This window comes from Leuciscus leuciscus, assembly GCF_965113295.1.
Source record: "Leuciscus leuciscus genome assembly, chromosome: 3".
NCBI classification, from domain to species: domain Eukaryota; kingdom Metazoa; phylum Chordata; class Actinopteri; order Cypriniformes; family Leuciscidae; genus Leuciscus; species Leuciscus leuciscus.
Genome location: NC_138727.1, coordinates 49,039,337 through 49,057,958, shown reverse-complemented (window position 1 = coordinate 49,057,958; position 18,622 = coordinate 49,039,337). Strand labels below are relative to the sequence as shown.

General features: G+C 37.9%; 1 protein-coding gene and 1 long non-coding RNA gene across 2 annotated transcripts in view; one reads left to right on the top strand and one right to left on the bottom strand.

Annotated features, from left to right (window-relative positions):
- Nucleotides 1–18,622, top strand: part of LOC309494974 — a 75,985-nt gene that overhangs the window by 1,479 nt on the left and 55,884 nt on the right. The gene's annotated exons all lie outside the window — the stretch shown is intronic.
- LOC309494966 (uncharacterized protein) lies at nucleotides 1,532–17,962 on the bottom strand. The gene is made up of 9 exons (XM_082164467.1): nucleotides 17,796–17,962; nucleotides 13,166–13,329; nucleotides 12,928–13,038; nucleotides 10,336–10,395; nucleotides 10,130–10,222; nucleotides 7,818–7,880; nucleotides 2,070–2,126; nucleotides 1,793–1,934; nucleotides 1,532–1,713 (listed from the first exon to the last, which is right to left on the bottom strand). Exons 1-9 carry the CDS (start codon nucleotides 17,939–17,941, stop codon nucleotides 1,608–1,610), a joined length of 942 nt encoding a protein of 313 aa, XP_082020593.1. The 5' UTR covers nucleotides 17,942–17,962; the 3' UTR covers nucleotides 1,532–1,607.

Genomic DNA, 18,622 nt, shown 5'->3' with positions numbered 1-18,622 from the left:
TAGGACCTATTAGCTGTATTTGTCCTTCTAATGTTTAAAGGATGTTCCAAGAATGTTGTTCTATGACCATTTTCTCCCAACATTATAAGGACATTTAAAAAACCTTCTACAAACAATGTATAAAAACATTTTTTCGTGCTAACATTTTGAGAACATTATTAAAGACCACATAACATTCAACAAACACTCGATTAAAGGACAAGTTCGGTATTTTACACTTAAAGCCCTGTTTTCAGATCGTTTCTGATGAAATACAATGGTTAAGATTGAAATTTGGACAAATGCTGCTGGCCCGAGAATTTTCGGTTTCTGTGGTAGCACCCCCCCACCTCCACAATGGTTGCATAGGTGCACTGGAACAATCCTTCCTAAAACGCATTAAACTTTCGTTTACAACAGGTTTTATCGTAGTTTTTGGAGTTATACAAGTCAATGGAGTTGGACAAAAACTATGATAAAACCTGTTGGAAAGCATCTTTTGCAGCGATTTTTGTGTGAGCATATCAGTGAACACCCCTGGACCACTCGGTGAGTTTCACGTCTTTGTAAACGTAAGTTTAATGCGTTTTAGGAAGGATTGTTCCAGTGCACCTATGCAGCCATTGTGGAGGTGGGGGGGTGCTACCACAGAAACCGAAAATTCTCGGGCCAGCAGCATGTGTCCAAATTTCAATCTTAACCATTGTATTTCATCAGAAACAATCTGAAAACAGGGCTTTAAGTGTAAAATACCGAACTTGTCCTTTAACATTACAGGAAGTACTGTTCATCATTTTTTAGCATTGAGCAAGGTAAAAGAAGTTAAACTTAAAAACAAAACAAAATAAAACATATCTCTAGACCTGAGTCTCGTGTTTTTTAAAATAGCAAAAGGTGTTCTGAATGAATAACCCCTACTCTGTTTTTCTGTGATACATCATCTCTCCTGTCAACAAAATATTCCCAAACCACAGAATATGTTTTTTTGGTCCTTATCCAGCCCTGAATTCACATTCCCTGTTTCTGTGCTTTCTTCCATGTCTCAAGCAACGGTAAAATTGCTTTGTTCTAACTCTATGATTGAGCCAAGCTGCATTCAGATTTCACTCTGAGGTGGCTGGCAGAAAAATCCTGCTTTCTGTGATTTAGAAATCATGCATGCTCACATCATGATTTGATTACGATTTCAATTAATTGCACAGCCCTATATCGTATTATATAGATTTGATCTGAAATAGCATGCTATATTATCAGATAAAATAATAATAAAATCTTGTAATTTTGTGTTACTGAAAAAAAAAGAAGCTGGAATTGCATGAACAGACATGGAAATAAGCAAAATATACATTTTACTTCTTGCTGCCATTTTTGCACAACACAAGCTTATTACATTGAATTGCAAGATTAATATAGTAAATGTATTAATTCATTAATTAATAATACAGTAAATCATATCAAGATGTGTATTTGCATAAAGAAGTAAAAAGAAACCCATAAGATTCTTTCAAATCATGGTGTTGTTTTTCTTTGAATCAGAAAGTCCAGTATGTCCAGCAATGATGCTGCCATTTCAAACACTCCAAAGTTTTTCTTTTGGTTTTTCCAGATTTTCTCCGCTTCAGAACAAGCTACATGCGTTTGTGCACATGGAGGAGGCTTTTGCAGCTTGGGCAGACATGCTCTACATCCTTGCAGGAATCCACAAAGAGCGGAATCAAACAACACGGCCAGACCCTGGATTGAAAAAAAAAGTGTGGTTTCTTTTCTCATATCAATGTGATCAATTTGAAATCTGATGAATGCGATTCCTTACCCTAAAAAGCCAAGACTGATACAGACGACCCACACCGTCATGCCATTGATAAATTTCATCTCCGTGACGACCTTCTTGTGGCAGTGAGGACATTTCAACTGCACAGGGACATCAGTCATCCGTGGTGTAATAACTACTTCTTCTACAAATGCATAGAAAGCAATAATACTGATGAAAATTAATAATATTATGATCATAAACTTCTAACATACTATTCTATACAAATGCATATTGTGCTTGCTGAAAGTTTCTAGTAATCTCGGGCTTTACTGCTCACCCGGGGCAGACGCAGTAGGCTGGACAGTGATGGCGGTCTCTTGTGTGTCCACTGAAGCTGGAAAACAGAAAACGTACTTGGTTTATTAACATAACCTCGGTTCCCTGAGATAATGGGTACAAGTGTCTTCGCTAGACACTTTGGGAAAATTTTTTTTTTTCGAATGCTGAATCGTTATTTAATCACACAGTGAACTGTACAAGCCAATGGCTGAGCAGCGGAACTGCACAAACCTTTATAAGCAGGCATTTTGTCGTAGGATCTCAGACTAATTCGACTGAACCAACTAATGCTGAGTCGTGCAGCATGATAGCATGGCCAGCTCCGCAATACTTGTTAGCATGTTGCGCTATAATTGCAGAACGGCAATCGTTCTATGGCCCTGGCCTAAGACTCTTGAGGAAAAGGGTCCTGAAGGCAGCAAGGCTACCCACTAAGCAAAATTATTTTCAAAAGACGTCTTTTCAATGTCTTTGTCAAAAAGTCGGACTTTGAAAAGACGTCCACTGGGGGGCCAGAATGAAAGTTTTGATGACGTCTTTTTTTGACCTGTTCTGCATGTCCGATATAGATGTTCATGGAGCCTCCATTTTGGACATATTTTCAAAGTCATTTAAAGTCTCATTTATACTAGTTCTGCACCAAATAAACACTCTCAGGATGCATTAAATTAGACAGTCTGTGTTTGTCCAAAAATCATGAAAATAAAAGAAACCACGCACCCCTTTAGACAACTTGGCCTCTATTTGAAGTCACCATTGTAGTGGGCAGTGTTTGCTTTAGTTGGTCCCTGTACTTCTTGTGTTAGCTTTTTTTTTTGGCTGCTGTAGCTGTGTGTTTGTAAGACAAAATCAGGTGTTATCAGCTCCTTGTTGATGATGACAAAATAATCACAAAACGAGCATCCAATGTTGTGTTTTTAATTTTGTGTTTATATTTGGCATTTATAGCAAGATAATGCATTTGAATCACAACAACAGTGACAATCAAAACAAAAAAAACATTGGAATCAGGGATGAGTTTTGTACTATAAAGCCACCCATCATGCATTGCAGCATGAAGCTTTTTTGTTTTGATTGTCACTGTTGTTGTGATTTATATACAAAATCTTGATGTCGGTGTGTGTAACACTGATCACAATAATGGTGACTTCAAATGAACCAAATAACAACATCTAAACCTCTGTTAATTCTCAATAAGAACTTCTGTATCTGAAATAGTCAAAGTATCTGTATTTTATGTCTGTGATTAAGAGCAGCACGAGTGGCTCAGTGGGAAACACTGTCTGAGTCAGAAAGTCTTTCGACGGCTTCTGTGGCTCAGGATCCAGCGTTATCTTTGGACAGGGGCCCTGGCGCTTAGAAAAGGGGTAGCGCTTAGCAAGCGGGAACGCTGTTGAGGCTCTGGCTTGGACTGAGCGGTCAAAGATGAAGGCTTCATGGGCTGCTCAGTCTGCATGCTTCTCTGGCTGCTTGAAGCAGCTGAAGCCTCTGCAAAACCATCCACCATGAGGCCAAAGAGGTCGGTAGAGGAGACTGGGGAGTTATGGAAAGCAGCCTTGTCTGTGTCCTTAATCTCTGTTCAGTTTAGCCCCAAGTGGTGTTCCAAAACTACTAAGCTGGCCATGACATTTAAAACATCAAAACTCTTGTAGTTTTTGTAAAAATTTTGCTTTTGTAGTAATTGCTGGATAGCCGAAGTGGAGAGCGCTGAATCAGCTTGGGTGCAGAGCGCAGATCAGTGAGTTTGCTGCCAGGTCATCAGCTTGCGTGCAGAGCGCCGCTGAACCAGCTTGATCCGCTGCGAGGCTCGTTCGACCACAAGAAGGCTTCTTCTCTTTTGTCTCGGAGTCCAGCGAGGAGAAGATCTCCGTCGCTGAAGGCGAAATGCCCGCTTATATATAGACGGGTCGCCCTGGCCATTTTGCCGTGCTTCAGCGCCATTTGTGCAATTCCATTGGCTCGTGCAGTTTCACTGCGTGATTCAACAAGGCTTCAGTATTCGCAGAAAAATTTCAACGCAATACGAGTGAGCCGTATCGATAGGGAACCATAATCTCCAAATGGTGGCACAACATGAGGTTTTCATTGTTTTTTAAGGTCACATCAGAAGCACATGTTTGTCATATAAGAAAATAAATCATGCTTTGGTAAATCATAATTATGAGATCAAAAGTCAAGATTTTTACATAAAAAGTCATAATTATGACAAAAGTTAAAAATTTTGTTATAATTTTGAATGATGTCATAGTTATTTAGTATGTCATAATTATGTATTTTTATATCATAATTATTACGTTTTATCTTATAAAACATTGACATGCAGCCCATTGTTGTTTTGTTTTTTTGTTCTTAATTATTTTTAAATTAATTAAACTTAAAAGTCTATGTGTGTTTATTAATTTTTTTGTCTCACATGGCATATTATTAAATCAACCTCTTCCAGCAAGATTTCTTTATGTTATGTAAAAAATATAAATGCAAACACAGTAATTTTGGCCAGGAAAACAAAATGCATCAAAATTGCAATGCAGGGAACTTTTTACATGTACATTTCTTCACTTTGTCCATATAAATCCATTTAAACCCCTTCAGAAGTCTGCGCTTTGTGTCACAACACTTCTCTTTCTCTTTAGGATTAAGTGCTTATGTTGTACAATCGGCTAAATGAATAATGTAAATATTATGTGTGCATATTTATGTATTTTTTTAAGAGAAAAATACAGTCAGACAAAAAAAGTATGTCATGTCATTTTCATTTTTTCTCTTCTCTAGAAAAGGACAACAGTGTTTTGGAATGCTGTAGAACTTCTGTGTCTTTAAAGTAACTTGGTATGTGAGAACATTCCAGTTCAATTGAGATTTCCAGTATATATGAATAATTAAACTACTTATAAATAAACACTCATACTTTCAAAATATATCTCCCTTGAGAAATATTTTATGTAAAAAAAGAAGAAGAAAAAAGAAGTGTCAAACAGCCCTGGTCTCCCATAAATGAGACACACACACATGGGACATTCTAAAACGCTTAACATGAAAAACGCTTAACGTGGCTTACTGTACTAGACAGTGATATTAAAAGACCAAACTCAGTACACATCATAATTATATACCATACTATGTATAAAAAAATCAGATGAGCCCAGAAATTGAACGCAACGCGTTTAATTACACGTTAAGCATTTTTCTCCCATAGAAAACCATTATAAGAAAAGGCTTAATGTGGCTTACTGTACTAAGACAGTGATATTAAATGACCAAACTCAGTACACATCATATTAATAAACCATACTATGTATAAGAAATCAGATGAGCCCAGAAACACACACACACACCCCTTCTCGAGGAGTCATTTCAAACGCACCAACAGATACAGACTGAAACACTGTAATCCTGCACAGTTCTGAGGAGAATTCACTTCAACATCATGCACAAACCAGGTAAGACTGATTATCTATATTGTGTCAAATTAATATATTTAATGTCAACTATATTTATACTGTATTTTTTTCTCACATAATGTTTCCTCTTTTCCACAGTATCCTACACACAAGACTGGGTCAGCTCATTATAAACAGTAACAGAAGTCCAGAAGGTTGTGAACCTGGCCTGCAACCAATCAAATCACTTACATGTAAGAGTTTTGGGGATGGATATATTTTAAAGAAAACCAATCAAATCATTCACCTTAAGGGTTTTGGGAGTGTACAATAGCTGTCCGGTTTAGGTGTGAACAATGTCCCCTGACAATATCCTTGAGGGGATTACTCACTTGCCATGGCTGCAAATGTCTGTAGACACGGTAGAATGCCTCAGTAACATACGCCCGAATTGGTAACATTACGGAAATATCCGGACTGGTGGAATTTGATATATCTGATGAAGAGTGTTTGTGGATACTTTCAGAAATCAGTGGTGTATAGCCTACACCCAGCAAACACATTTACGTTGTGGCAACGTCTGTGGCACATTGCATTTCTGCTTTGGCAACGTCGCTGTCTACGTGCTCGCAACATTGTAACAACGTAGAATTGTAAGACGTGACAGGGCTGTAGCAACGTTGTTGCGCGACATTCAGCAACTGAGAGACAACATTCTGACATTTTTTTTTTTTTATGCTAGATAGGTCTATAGATATCGCTCATGTAGCATGTTATGTTTTGTGGTTAATTTTTAATTAGTCATATGTTATATAATTATATACTTTTTAAATATTGTTAATCCTTATTATTATTTATGGGCCTAACAGCAAATTCATTATAATCAACATCTGCAAGTGTACACTTTGAAGAGTAAAAATGACATAGAAGGTTAGCTAATTCAACTTTATTAAAACTGCATATGGTAATCAAATTGCACTTCCAAAAGTCATACATTTGTGAAAAATATTATACTATACAGGGAGTGGACTAACTAGCATGAGCAAACATGCGAAAACCTGGCAAAGAAACGAATGAGACGACAAATCAAAGGAAAATATAAACAGGTGTGCGAGCAGTTACAAAAAAAAATATTTTCTCTGTGCGTTTCCAAAAAAAAAGAACCAAAAAAAAGTAAAAAACATTAACATGCAACAAGTAACGCGTCGCTGCCTGTTCAATGAGTGCTGAAATCAATTACTCATCATTAAAGTAATTTAGGCTTCATAGTTTTGGCATAAAGTTAAATATTTGTCATACCTGACCAGATGATGTTCAAAAAAATGTCACATCAGATAAGGAAGTTGTAGGTTGTGTTTGAATAATTACGTATCTTATTTAGCTGAAGTAAATTAAACGCAATTCTCACGTATCCTTGCTTGATGAAGAATGAGAGACGGCCCGGTCACGATATTTTTTTCCCCAGGATGGTAGGGGAAGACTCATGAATATTCATTAGGGAAGTCATCCCTGATTGGTCTGATGACCTACCCCTAACCCCACCCCTAACCCCACCCGTCACTGGGGGTCTTATGACCTCCCTAACCCCGCCCCTAAACTTACCCGTCACTGGGGTTAAGACCAATCAGGGATGACTTCCCTAATGAGTTCACGTGTGGAGCCGGAGCCCCAAAGTTAGCGCGATGCTACGACTTGTATTAATCTCCAGAGAGCAAACATCTACGCGCGGAAATGAATGAGTCTTCCCCTACCATCCTGGGAAAAAAAATTCCGCAGCCCGGTCAGCTGAAATTCAAAAGGCTGATTTTCGCACTTCAGGGCAGTGACGAGTACATATGTTGTCCAGTGGTTGTCCAGACAACCTAGGTACAACCTTAAGCAAAGGCCCTGAACGGTGGTTTAATGCCAACATTGTGACAACGCTGTAACAACCTTCACCACACAACGTAGTTATAGCAACCTTTTGGCCATGTTGTTAAAACGTTGTTAGAAGGTTGGGTACGTTGCGCCAACATTCTGTGTTTGCTGGGCAGGAGTTTACTAGTCTAGATTTTCATGCAGTGTACTACAATAACCATGGTAAATACGCTATACTAATGAACCGTTAATAGGCCTACAACATATGGAAACTGCTCCTGATGAATAGACTGAACATTGTACCTGCATGCAAATCCTCCCCAGCGAACACACGACAAACCAGTTACGTAATTTATCTGCACTTGTTTTGGTAATTTCATGACTTATTAATTGACACGGGATGCCGTCGTTGCTTATAAACGAAGCGATACAGTAAAAACTTTCCCACGACAGACGTGTCAACAGCTTTCAAAATCAAAGTTTTGCATCAGAAAAACATTTAAAATTACCTTTTTTCTGTTGTTTCTTTTTCACCGGTTGAGAAACACTGGCATCCTGCGGCGGCTGGACCACTGGGAATTAAAAATAATATGATCATAAACCTCTAACATAGGCTACTATTCTATACAGATGCATATTGTGTTTGCTGACTCTTGACTTTATAATTTTTCTTCGGCTGTTGTGACAGTGAGTTTGTAAAGCATATTTGTTATGGTGAGAAAAAGCCAAGAGAAAGATCCTCAGTTGTTTTTGGCTGTTGTGATTAATCCCTAATCATCATGGACTTGTCTGATCCTCTGATCTCATCATATCTCTAATCTTTGATTTTATGGGTCTTTTACAGTACAATATGGCGCTTTCATTGTTCAAATTATTGTTAAACAAAACGAAGGCTAGCTCAACCCTCCCTCCTCCTCATCCCGTCCCCTCCCCTCCCCTCCCCCTCCCTTCCATGCTTCCTGAAACAGTCATGAACCATTTAGAAAAACCAAACTGGATTTACCCCCCTGTCCAGCAAAAACAGAGCCACCTGAATGTCGGATTGGAAGCCTTTCTGCCGGCTGAGTTCTCGACACCTTTTGAACGCTTTTCCGATGTAAATTCGGGACTTCGCGCGTTCCTTCTCCTTTTCCCTATTCTTTGTTATTTGTTCATCGGAACTTTGTCTCTTTGGTCGTGTGTCGCCCATATCAAAATTCTCAAGAATATAAATGTTTAACGTTAGTTGTTAACGTTGTCTAGGACATCTCTCCTCTAGCTAACTTCCCTCTTCATGCTTCTCTCTCCTCCACTCCCCACACCCCCCCTTCATGTGCACGCACACTAACCCCACACCCCCAAATCATTCTTGTCGGTTATTGGCTGGAACACTGTTTATGTTTTTTTGGTAATTTCATGACTTATTAATTGACACGGGATGCCGTCATTGCTTAGAAACGAAGCGATACAGTAAAAACTTTCCCACGACAGACGTGTCAACAGCTTTCAAAATAAAAGTTTTGCATCAGAAAAACATTTAAAATTACCTTTTTTCTGTTGTTTCTTTTTCACCGGTTGAGAAACACTGGCATCCTGCGGCGGCTGGACCACTGGGAATTAAAAATAATATGATCATAAACCTCTAACATAGGCTACTATTCTATACAGATGCATATTGTGTTTGCTGACTCTTGACTTTATAATTTTTCTTCGGCTGTTGTGACAGTGAGTTTGTAAAGCATATTTGTTCTGGTGAGAAAAAGCCAAGAGAAAGATCCTCAGTTGTTTTTGGCTGTTGTGATTAATCCCTAATCATCATGGACTTGTCTGATCCTCTGATCTCATCATGTCTCTAATCTTTGATTTTGTGGGTCTTTTAATTTGATATTTGTTGATTATAGTATTTATGTGATCTCACAAAACAAGATCCAGCGGTGATTTGGTAATCAGTTATTTTGAAGAATTTTTAAAAACATCTAGTGCATAAATCATTTAGAGGTACTGCAACATTCAGACATCAAGATTCATGCCAAAATGCGTGCTAAACACCCAGAATGCATTGTGGCATGAATAAATTATGGAGCTGAATGCTCTTACTATTTAGCTTATTAGCTTTTTTTTGTGACTTCTTGTAGCCTTTTTTGTGATGTTCAGTTTATTCCCTTTTTGTTTATTGTAACCATTGTTGAGATTCATATGCTAATATTTGGTATCTGTGTGTGTCTAAAGGTTTTTTCTTAGTAATATATTTTATTTGCAGTTGATTTCAGTTGAATGGCAGTTTATTTCAGGCCGTGTGGCTTTAAGTCAATTGTAGTTGGTGTGTTCGATTTTCTGAGAGTGCAAGCATGATGTACCCTGGTAATCCAGAGTTCTCGCGAGAGCACAAGTTGAATTTGCTCAGCGAGTTATTCTGGTGTTGAGTAATGATGCTCATTAAATATGCCCCTCGATCTGAGCTGTAGTATAAGTACAGTATATACTCTTATACTTAAAAGAGATTAAGTATAAGAGTATAATCTACCAGTTAGCTCCGCTGGTAGCTAAGCGTATGGGGTTCATTGTTGTGATTGGTCGTAGTGTTATCCAATTGCGTGCAGTGAGATTTTCAAATGCATGCTTGGTGCCGCCCCTCGAGCTGGCTGATTTTCATTAGTGGACGCCAGACCATTAATCTTTCTGATTTAGGTCTGGATTTCCAGGCTAATCATGATGTGGAACCAACATCACATTGTAACATTAATTCAATGATGAAATTCAAATATGTTTTCAACATTAATTGCTTGCTATCGGGGCAGCTTTCAAAATAAAAGTTTCGCATCAGAAAAACATTTAGAATTACCTTTTTTCTGTTGTTTCTTTTTTGGTTCGCGACCCTCCGGTTGAGAAACACTGACATCCTGCGGCATCTGAGAGGGAATGTTGGGCTGGACCCCTGGGAATTAAAAATAATAATATGATCATAAACCTCTAACATACTATTCTATACAGATGCATATTGTGCTTGCTGAATGCAGAGTCTGGGTAATCTAGGGCTTTACTTCTCACCCGGGGCAGTCGCAGTCTGAGTGACGGGGGACATGGGCACGTCTTTCTCCACTGAAGCTGCTGGAAAACAAAAAAAACCTGATCTTCAACAGTACAATATGGCACTTTCATTGTTCAAATTATTGTTAAACAAAACGAAGGCTAGCTCAACCCTCCCTCCTCCTCATCCCGTCCCCTCCCCTCCCCTCCCCTCCCCTCCCCTCCCCTCCCCCTCCCTTCCGTGCTTCCTGAAACAGTCATGAACCATTTAGAAAAACCAAACTGGATTTACCCCCCTGTCCAGCAAAAACAGAGCCACATGAATGTCGGATTGGAAGCCTTTCTGCCGGCTGAGTTCTCGACACCTTTTGAGCGCTTTTCCGATGTAAATTTGGGACTTCGCGCGTTCCTTCTCCTTTTCCCTATTCTTTGTTATTTGTTCATCGGAACTTCGTCTCTTTGGTCGTGTGTCGGCCATATCAAAATTCTCAAGAATATACATTTTTAACGTTAGTTGTTAACGTTGTCTAGGACATCTCTCCTCTAGCTAACTTCCCTCTTCATGCTTCTCTCTCCTCCACTCCCCACACCCCCCTTCATGTGCACGCACACTAACCCCACACCCCCAAATCATTCTTGTCGGTTATTGGCTGGAACACTGTTTGTTATGTTTCGTGGTGCAGGTTGGCCCAGTTTGTTTTTATTGCTGTTTGTGGAGCCTGGATGTATTTTTTTACAGTGTGTTCAGGGGACAGGCAGCTAGCGGATAGTGAGGAGATTGCTGTATGTGACAAAAAATGTTTCAGCCTAAAAAACGCATGACATCGCTTAGAGCACCTTTAAGTCAATTGTAGTTGGTGTGTTCTATTTTCTGAGAGTGCAAGCATGATGTGGAACCCAACATCACATTGTAACTTTGATTCAATGATGAAATTTAAATATGTTTTCAACATAAATTGCCTGCTATCGGGGCAGATTTCAAAATAAAAGTTTTGCATGAGAAAAACATTTAGAATTACCTTTTTTCCGTTGTTTCTTTTTTGGTTCGCGATCCACCGGTTGAGAAACACTGACATCCTGCGGCGTCTGAGAGGGAATATTGGGCTGGACCCCTGGGAATTAAAAATAATAATTTGATCATAAACCTCTAACATATACAGATGCATGTTGTGCTTGCTGAATGCAGAGTTTGGGTAATCTAGGGCTTTACTTCTCACCCGAGGCAGTCACAGTCTGAGTGACGGGGGACATGGGCACGTCTTGTTTCTCCACTGAAGCTGCAAAAAAAAAAACTGATCTCCAAATGGCAGTACAATATCGCGTTTTCATTGTTTTTGTTTTTAAGGTAAAATAAATAAATCATGCTTTGGCTCACTGTAAAACCTTGCTGTAAAATAAATAAAAATAAAACGGCCAAATTCTGACAGTAACACGCCATTTTCCACTAAAACAATAATATAGGCTATGTGTTCCAAATCACACCCTATACCCTCATTCACTATTGCCTACATTATTTCACTAATATAGTCCACTTGAGAGACTGAATGAAAAGAAATGAGTGAATTCAGACACTGATGAACACCTTATAAGCAGAATCCCTGAAAGAGAAAGAGAAAGAGAAAAGAGAAGAGATGAGCAGAAACACAAGAAATACAACTGACTTCCAGCCAAACTAAGTGTGAAACCAGTTTACAAACCAGTTTGACATTATTTATTTTTATACATGTACAGAATCTCTTGTTGAGAATTAACAGAGGTTTAGATGTTGATGTTTTATTTAAAAACAATAAAGTTTTGCTTTAGTTGGGCTCTTGACCCTTGAATTTATAACAGTAGTTTTTCTTCGGCTGTTGTGACAGTGAGTTTGTAAAGCATTTGTTCTGGTGAGAAAAAGCCAAGAGAAAGATCCTCAGGTGTTTTGGCTGTTGTGATTAATCCCTAATCATCATGGACTTGTCTGATCCTCTGATCTCATCATGTCTCTAATCTTTGATTTTGTGGGTCTTTTAATTTGATATTTGTTGATTATAGTATTTATGTGATCTCACAATACGAGATCCAGCGGTGATTTGGTAATCAATTATTTTGAAGAATTTTTAAAAACATCTAGTGCATAAATCATTTAGAGGTACTGCAACATTCAGACATCAAGAATCAGCATATGAATCTAAAAAATGGTGACAATCAAAAGTTTCATGCCACAACAATGCATGCTAAACACCCAGCATGCATTGTGGCATGAATAAATTATGGAGCTGAATGGTCTTATTATTTAACTTATTAGCTTTTTTCGTGACTTCTTGTAGCCTGTTTTGTGATGTTCAGTTTATTCCCATTTGGTATTTGTGTGTGTCTAAAGGTTTTTTTTCTCCTTAATACATTTTATTTGCAGTTGATTTCAGTTGAATGGCAGTTTATTTCAGGCCGTGTGGCTTTAAGTCAATTGTAGTTGGTGTGTTCAATTTTCTGAGAGTGCAAGCATGATGTGGAACCAACATCACATTGTAACATTGATTCAATGATGAAATTTAAATATGTTTTCAACATTAATTGCTTACTATCGGGGCAGCTTTCAAAATAAAAGTTTCGCATCAGAAAAACATTTAGAATTACCTTTTTTCTTTTGTTTCTTTTTTGGGTCGCGACCCTTTTTTGGTTCGCTATCCACCGGTTGAGAAACACTGACATCCTGCGGCGTCTGAGAGGGAATGTTGGGCTGGACCCCTGGGAATTAAAAATAATATGATCATAAACCGCTAACATACTATTCTATACAGATGCATATTGTGCTTGCTGAAAGCTTCTAGTATTTGATTGCAGAGTCTGGGTACTCTAGGGCTTTACTGCTCACCCGGGGCAGGCGCAGTCTGAGTGACAGGGGACATGGGCATCCCTTGTGTGCCCACTGGTTGAGGAAGATTGACAACCGGCTGCATTGGGTAGGGAATGATAAACCCGTCCAATGGCGGTCCAGGATATGGAGGGGGATCTAGTTCTAATTCCATTATCAGCGATCTGTGAATGAGAAAAACATAAGTGATTCAATGATGTGAGTTCTACACACTGTAAACACTGTAAATTAATGGTAAAATACTGGCAACACTGTAACCAGTATTTTACTGTTAATTGTACAGTTCTTTACTGTCATTTATGGTATGCTACTGTAAAGATACCATGCACTAAATGAAAATTCGAGTTAACTCATTTCATTTGCAGAAATCGACTGCCTTAAATTGACCAACTGCCATGACATTTATAAACTAATATTTATAATGCGCTAATAATGTGAGCATATTATTACTGTGAACTTATTTCTTTTGAGTCCACTTAAAAATATTTTAAAGAAAAAGATTTTCACTGGATCAGCAACTACACAGTCACTGGCTGTTAAATAAAGCAATATGCAGTATATTTTCAATGTTTCATGGTCTTCTTTGGTAATGTTTCTATTACTGTTAAAATACAATTTGTGGGTGTGTGTTTTTTATCCTACACCTTTAACGCTTTTAACCCCATGGGAAAATCCTGTAGTGTCCACATGATAAAGAGTAAAAGTAACATTAGCCATTTCCATTACCCTTCAAATTGTGCAAATTAAAATTGCGAATTGAAAATACGCCCAATGGAAACTCGTAAATTTCGCAAAAACTCCCATTTATCGCAAAAATGTTTTTACGCTCGTATGAGGTGGTTTTTCAGGCAATTCGAAAAAGAAATATATTTCAAAACTGCAATGGTTTCTCAAAACTGTCAAAACAAACAGTTTTTGCGCATTTACAGGTCAACTGACGTAGATGACGCGGTATGTTTGGACAGAATACGAGACAGAGTTCTTTACCGGACAAAAGAATTACAGGAATACTGGATTCTAAACCTCAAATAAATGGCACAATCAAGACCTTTAAGCAGATATGAGGGAGAAACACCCAGAAACACCAGCCGCTCCAAGTATAAGGGTCTTTCCTTACCATTAATGCTTGGATAACACATACATCTCCTTTGATTAATAATAATGGGCAGTGCAGTGGCTGGGATATACGTAAATCTACCAACATCTGTCGCCATGATTTTTGTAATGACTTATCGCGAGAGGAAAAAATTGCGTTTTAGTCGCATAACATCGGTTAATGGAAACGCCGTAATTTCGCAATCGTTTTTTGTCGACATTTAGAAAAAAAAAGTTTTTTCGCCTACTGACGCAGTGTTGCAATTAACTAATTAATTGAATATGTAAGTGATTGTTGAGCATTAATGATAAATACCTGCTGTTAACAAGCAGAATGCCTGAAGGGACGAGAAACAAGAACATAAAAAAGAGAAGAGACGAGCAGAAAACACAAGAACTACAACTAATTTCCAGCCATTACACATTATTACACTTATTACTAACCAGTTTGACTTATTTCTGTCATACGTCTTCGGAAGTTCTTATTGAGAATTAACAGATGTTTAGATTTTGATGTTTAATTGAAAATGTTTGGTTTGAAGTTACCATTATGTTTGCTTTAGTTGAGTTCTTGACCCTTGACTTTTTTAAATAGTTTTTTTTTCTCTGACTGATTTTACTGTGTTTTTGCAAGCTACATTTGTTACGTCAAAAAAAAAAAAAGATGATGAATGCTGATAGTTATATTGATGATGACATAATCATCATATAGTCTCTTGATTCACTGATCTCATCTAATGTTTAATCCCTTATCAAAAGTGTTACATTATTAGCAGACTTAAATTTGACATTACTTGAAACTACATCAAGAATTCCAACAGCAATCAGTTATAATGAAGGATTTTTTAAAACACATCATACAAAAAGACAAACAGAGCTACAGTCTCATTTAAGCCCCGTTCACACCGCCAGCGACTTTGTCGCTGTATGTCGCTAGTCTCTGTACTGTGAAGTCGCTTATGGGTATTGGTTGTTGCTCATGAAATTCGCTTCTCATCTGCATAAAGTTGACTTTTCTGAACTTTTGTTGCATGTCTCGTGTCGCTTGTCATGCCCACATTCTGTCGCCAATGGTGACTGTCACTTGTGTCGCCAGTGCTCCATTAAAATGAATGGGATCATGTCGCTTTGTCGCTACGTGTTGCTGGCGGTGTGTATGGGGCTTTATACACACAGATATATATAAAAATCAGCTGTTTTGTACCCAGCATGCATTGCAACATGAAACTTTTGATTGTCACTATTTTTGAGATTCATGTGTTGATTGTTGATGTCTGTGTGAGTCTAGATCAGGTATGGGCAAAGTCGGTCCTGGAGGGCCACTGTCCTGCAGAGTTTAGCTCCAACCCTGATAAACTCTCCTGCCTGTAGCTTTCTAGTAATCCTGCAGACATTGATTAGCTGGTTCAGGTGTGTTTGATTAGGGTTGGAGTTAAACTCTGCAGAGCTGTGGCCCTCCAGGACCGAGTTTGCCCATCCCTGGTGTAGTTCATGCAGGAGTTTTGTTTTACGCACTGTATGATTTCAGTATCCTTCAAAATAACTGATTACTGAAACACTGCTGGATCTCATTCTGTAGAACCTCAGAGATACTATAATCAATCATTTTTTTATTTAAATACCCATAAAATCAAATATTAGACACAGGAAGAGATCAGTGAATCAGACAAGTCCAGGATGATAATAGCATCATCACAGCCTGAGAAAAACTAACTTAAAAGAGTCAAGGTTCAAGAGACCAAATAAAGTGAATACTAATCATCATAATGGTGACTATAAGCTTGATTATTTTCAATAAAACATCAACTTCTAAACCTCTGTTAATTTTTTAACAAGACCTTTTGTACATGTATGAAAGAAATTATGTTAAACTGGTTTGTAAACTGGTTTTACACAGTCAGTTGTAGTCTCTTTTTTTCTGTTCTTGTTTCTCTGTTCTTCAGTGATTCTGCTCACTCACTTATTTTTATTCACTCTCTCAAGTGGACTATATTAGTGAACTAATGTAGGGAGTAGTTAATGAGGGTATATCCAGGGTGTGTCTTATTTTATTTGCAGTTGATTTCAGGCTGTGTGGCTTTAAGTCAGTTGTCAGTTCTCCTCTTTGAGTTGTGTGGGTCATCCTCCTGTGAATCTCCTACGATCTCCTGCGTATTTTGGTTTCGCTATTTAAGAGTGTTAATATAATTGTCTTCTGTAGTGCGTGTTTTACTACCACACCAATACGTGACACTTTGTCCAATGAGATCTGATCTGTGCCAACATATTATCTGCCAGGGGGGTATTCCAGAAAGCAAGGTTAACTTACCCTCACATATACCCTGAACTCTCGGTTGATTAACCCAAAACTTGTTTCCAAACTGTTTTCAAAAGCGCATCCGGGAGTAAGTTCAGCCAAGCCATAGCATATTCACGGTTAACACAAAAGATATTCTCAACAGAGCGACGAATCAACGAGTCACAATGTAAATGGACGCTAAGAAAAAGCATGCAATACTACTTCTTTCTTCTTATTTTTAATGGCGATTTACATACTTAGAGCATATCGCCACCTATTTGGTGGTTGTGCAATCATTTTTCAATCTTTTCGTTTAATAATCTTTAATCACTGTGAATAAGAACTATATTGTTTGTATGATGCTAATTATAATATAAAAAGAAGAACTGATAAAACTAAATGACGGTCTGTTCTTGCAACTGGAGCAGGTAATATTCAGAGAGAAAGTCGCTATGGCTGCGTATACCCTAAAAATTACTTGCATTTTTGGAACTGAAAGTGGAGGTTTTCTGCTTACCCTTGAACATACTTGGGTATGTCACATAACCTGTTTTTTTGGAATACCCCCCAGGAGTTCATGTTTAAATCAACTGAATATGTGTTTGGTAAAAGTGAGAGAATCTGTGCCAAACATTTCACATTTTTAAACTTTAATATTCTAAAAGTGAGGGCTTTAATGGTTGCTGCCAATAATTACTGACATGCATTAAACACTGCAACATATGTCAGTGGACAGATGGCAATGAATACGCAGGTAAATAAGGCCACTTTTGACATTGACAAGATTGACCTGTTTTTACACATATCATCTGTAAATAAGTTCATCTTTCGTTATAGCGCACAGCACAATCATGCTTTAATAATGCTGTTATCTTTATCTCAGGTTTTCATATGACAATTATTTGTATCCGATCATCACTGTACACTCAAAAAAGACCTAAATTGTGCAGTTAAACGTATGAGCATAATATGGCTAGCTGTGGAACAAGCAATATTCAATTAGTTCAAATTAATTAAACAAAATGGATTTATTGATGATGATAATAAAAACCTTGCTACTAAGTATTTAAAACACATTCTGTTTATTAGTATAATTACAGGAATCTTAAGTTTCATTAATCTATGACTGTCAAATATGCATCACATTAAGTTTATTAGTTTTTGAGTGTGACTGTGGATCACAGATAATCCAAATTAAAGAATATGATCCCCTTCTTTTTAAATCTAAAATTGCTATACTCAAAATATGACACATACCTGTGTGTTTCTGCAGTCGACGGAGCGCTGTGGAAATTCTGATGCTCTTTCCAATGAAGACACTGGGATAGTGATGAGACTGTGAGAATAAGCACGGATAGGGCCGATATAAGGGGTGGAGCTGAATCACAGGTATGAAGGCTCATGCAAATGCGTTTTCAGAAGTTTCTCATCATATGATGCAAAATAGTTCGGCTTATGTCGGTCAGCTAATCTCAGTCTCAGACTGTCAAAATTAATATTCTCTTAAATGCTTCCAATAGGAACGTGGGTGTATGCAATACAAACCCAACTTTTGTGTTGAATTCAGAAGTAAGAGAGTTTATGAATAATGCATTTTTGTTGTCTTTGTGGGTTTGGTGTTTTATTCTGCTATCATAAAGGACCATGATATGAATATTTTAGTCAAACGGCTGCAATGATGTTTCTATAGAGTCTAATAAATCTTTTTGTAAGTGAAGTACAATAATGGAGCGCAGATTGAGCAACCATTGAGATGTTCCTCCAGGCAATGAGGACAGGTAATGTTGCTGGTTTGAAGCTAGTATGCCATCTAATGTTTAAGCAAGGAAGCACATTAAAACATATCTTTGTTTTGGGGTTTAAGCAGTGTTTTCTCAAATCTGAAAGTAAATTACTCTTAAGTTTGAAAACGATGCGTTGTAAATGAAAAGCCACAGATGGCCCAGGTAAGCAGGCCGTTGATGTAAAGTATCTGGTCTCTGTGACATTCTGCTGCTGGCAGTGAGGACATTTTTAATCTGTCCCAGGACATTGGATAGACTCAGTGGCAGCACCACCACCTGCGTCACTGCACAGATCATTTA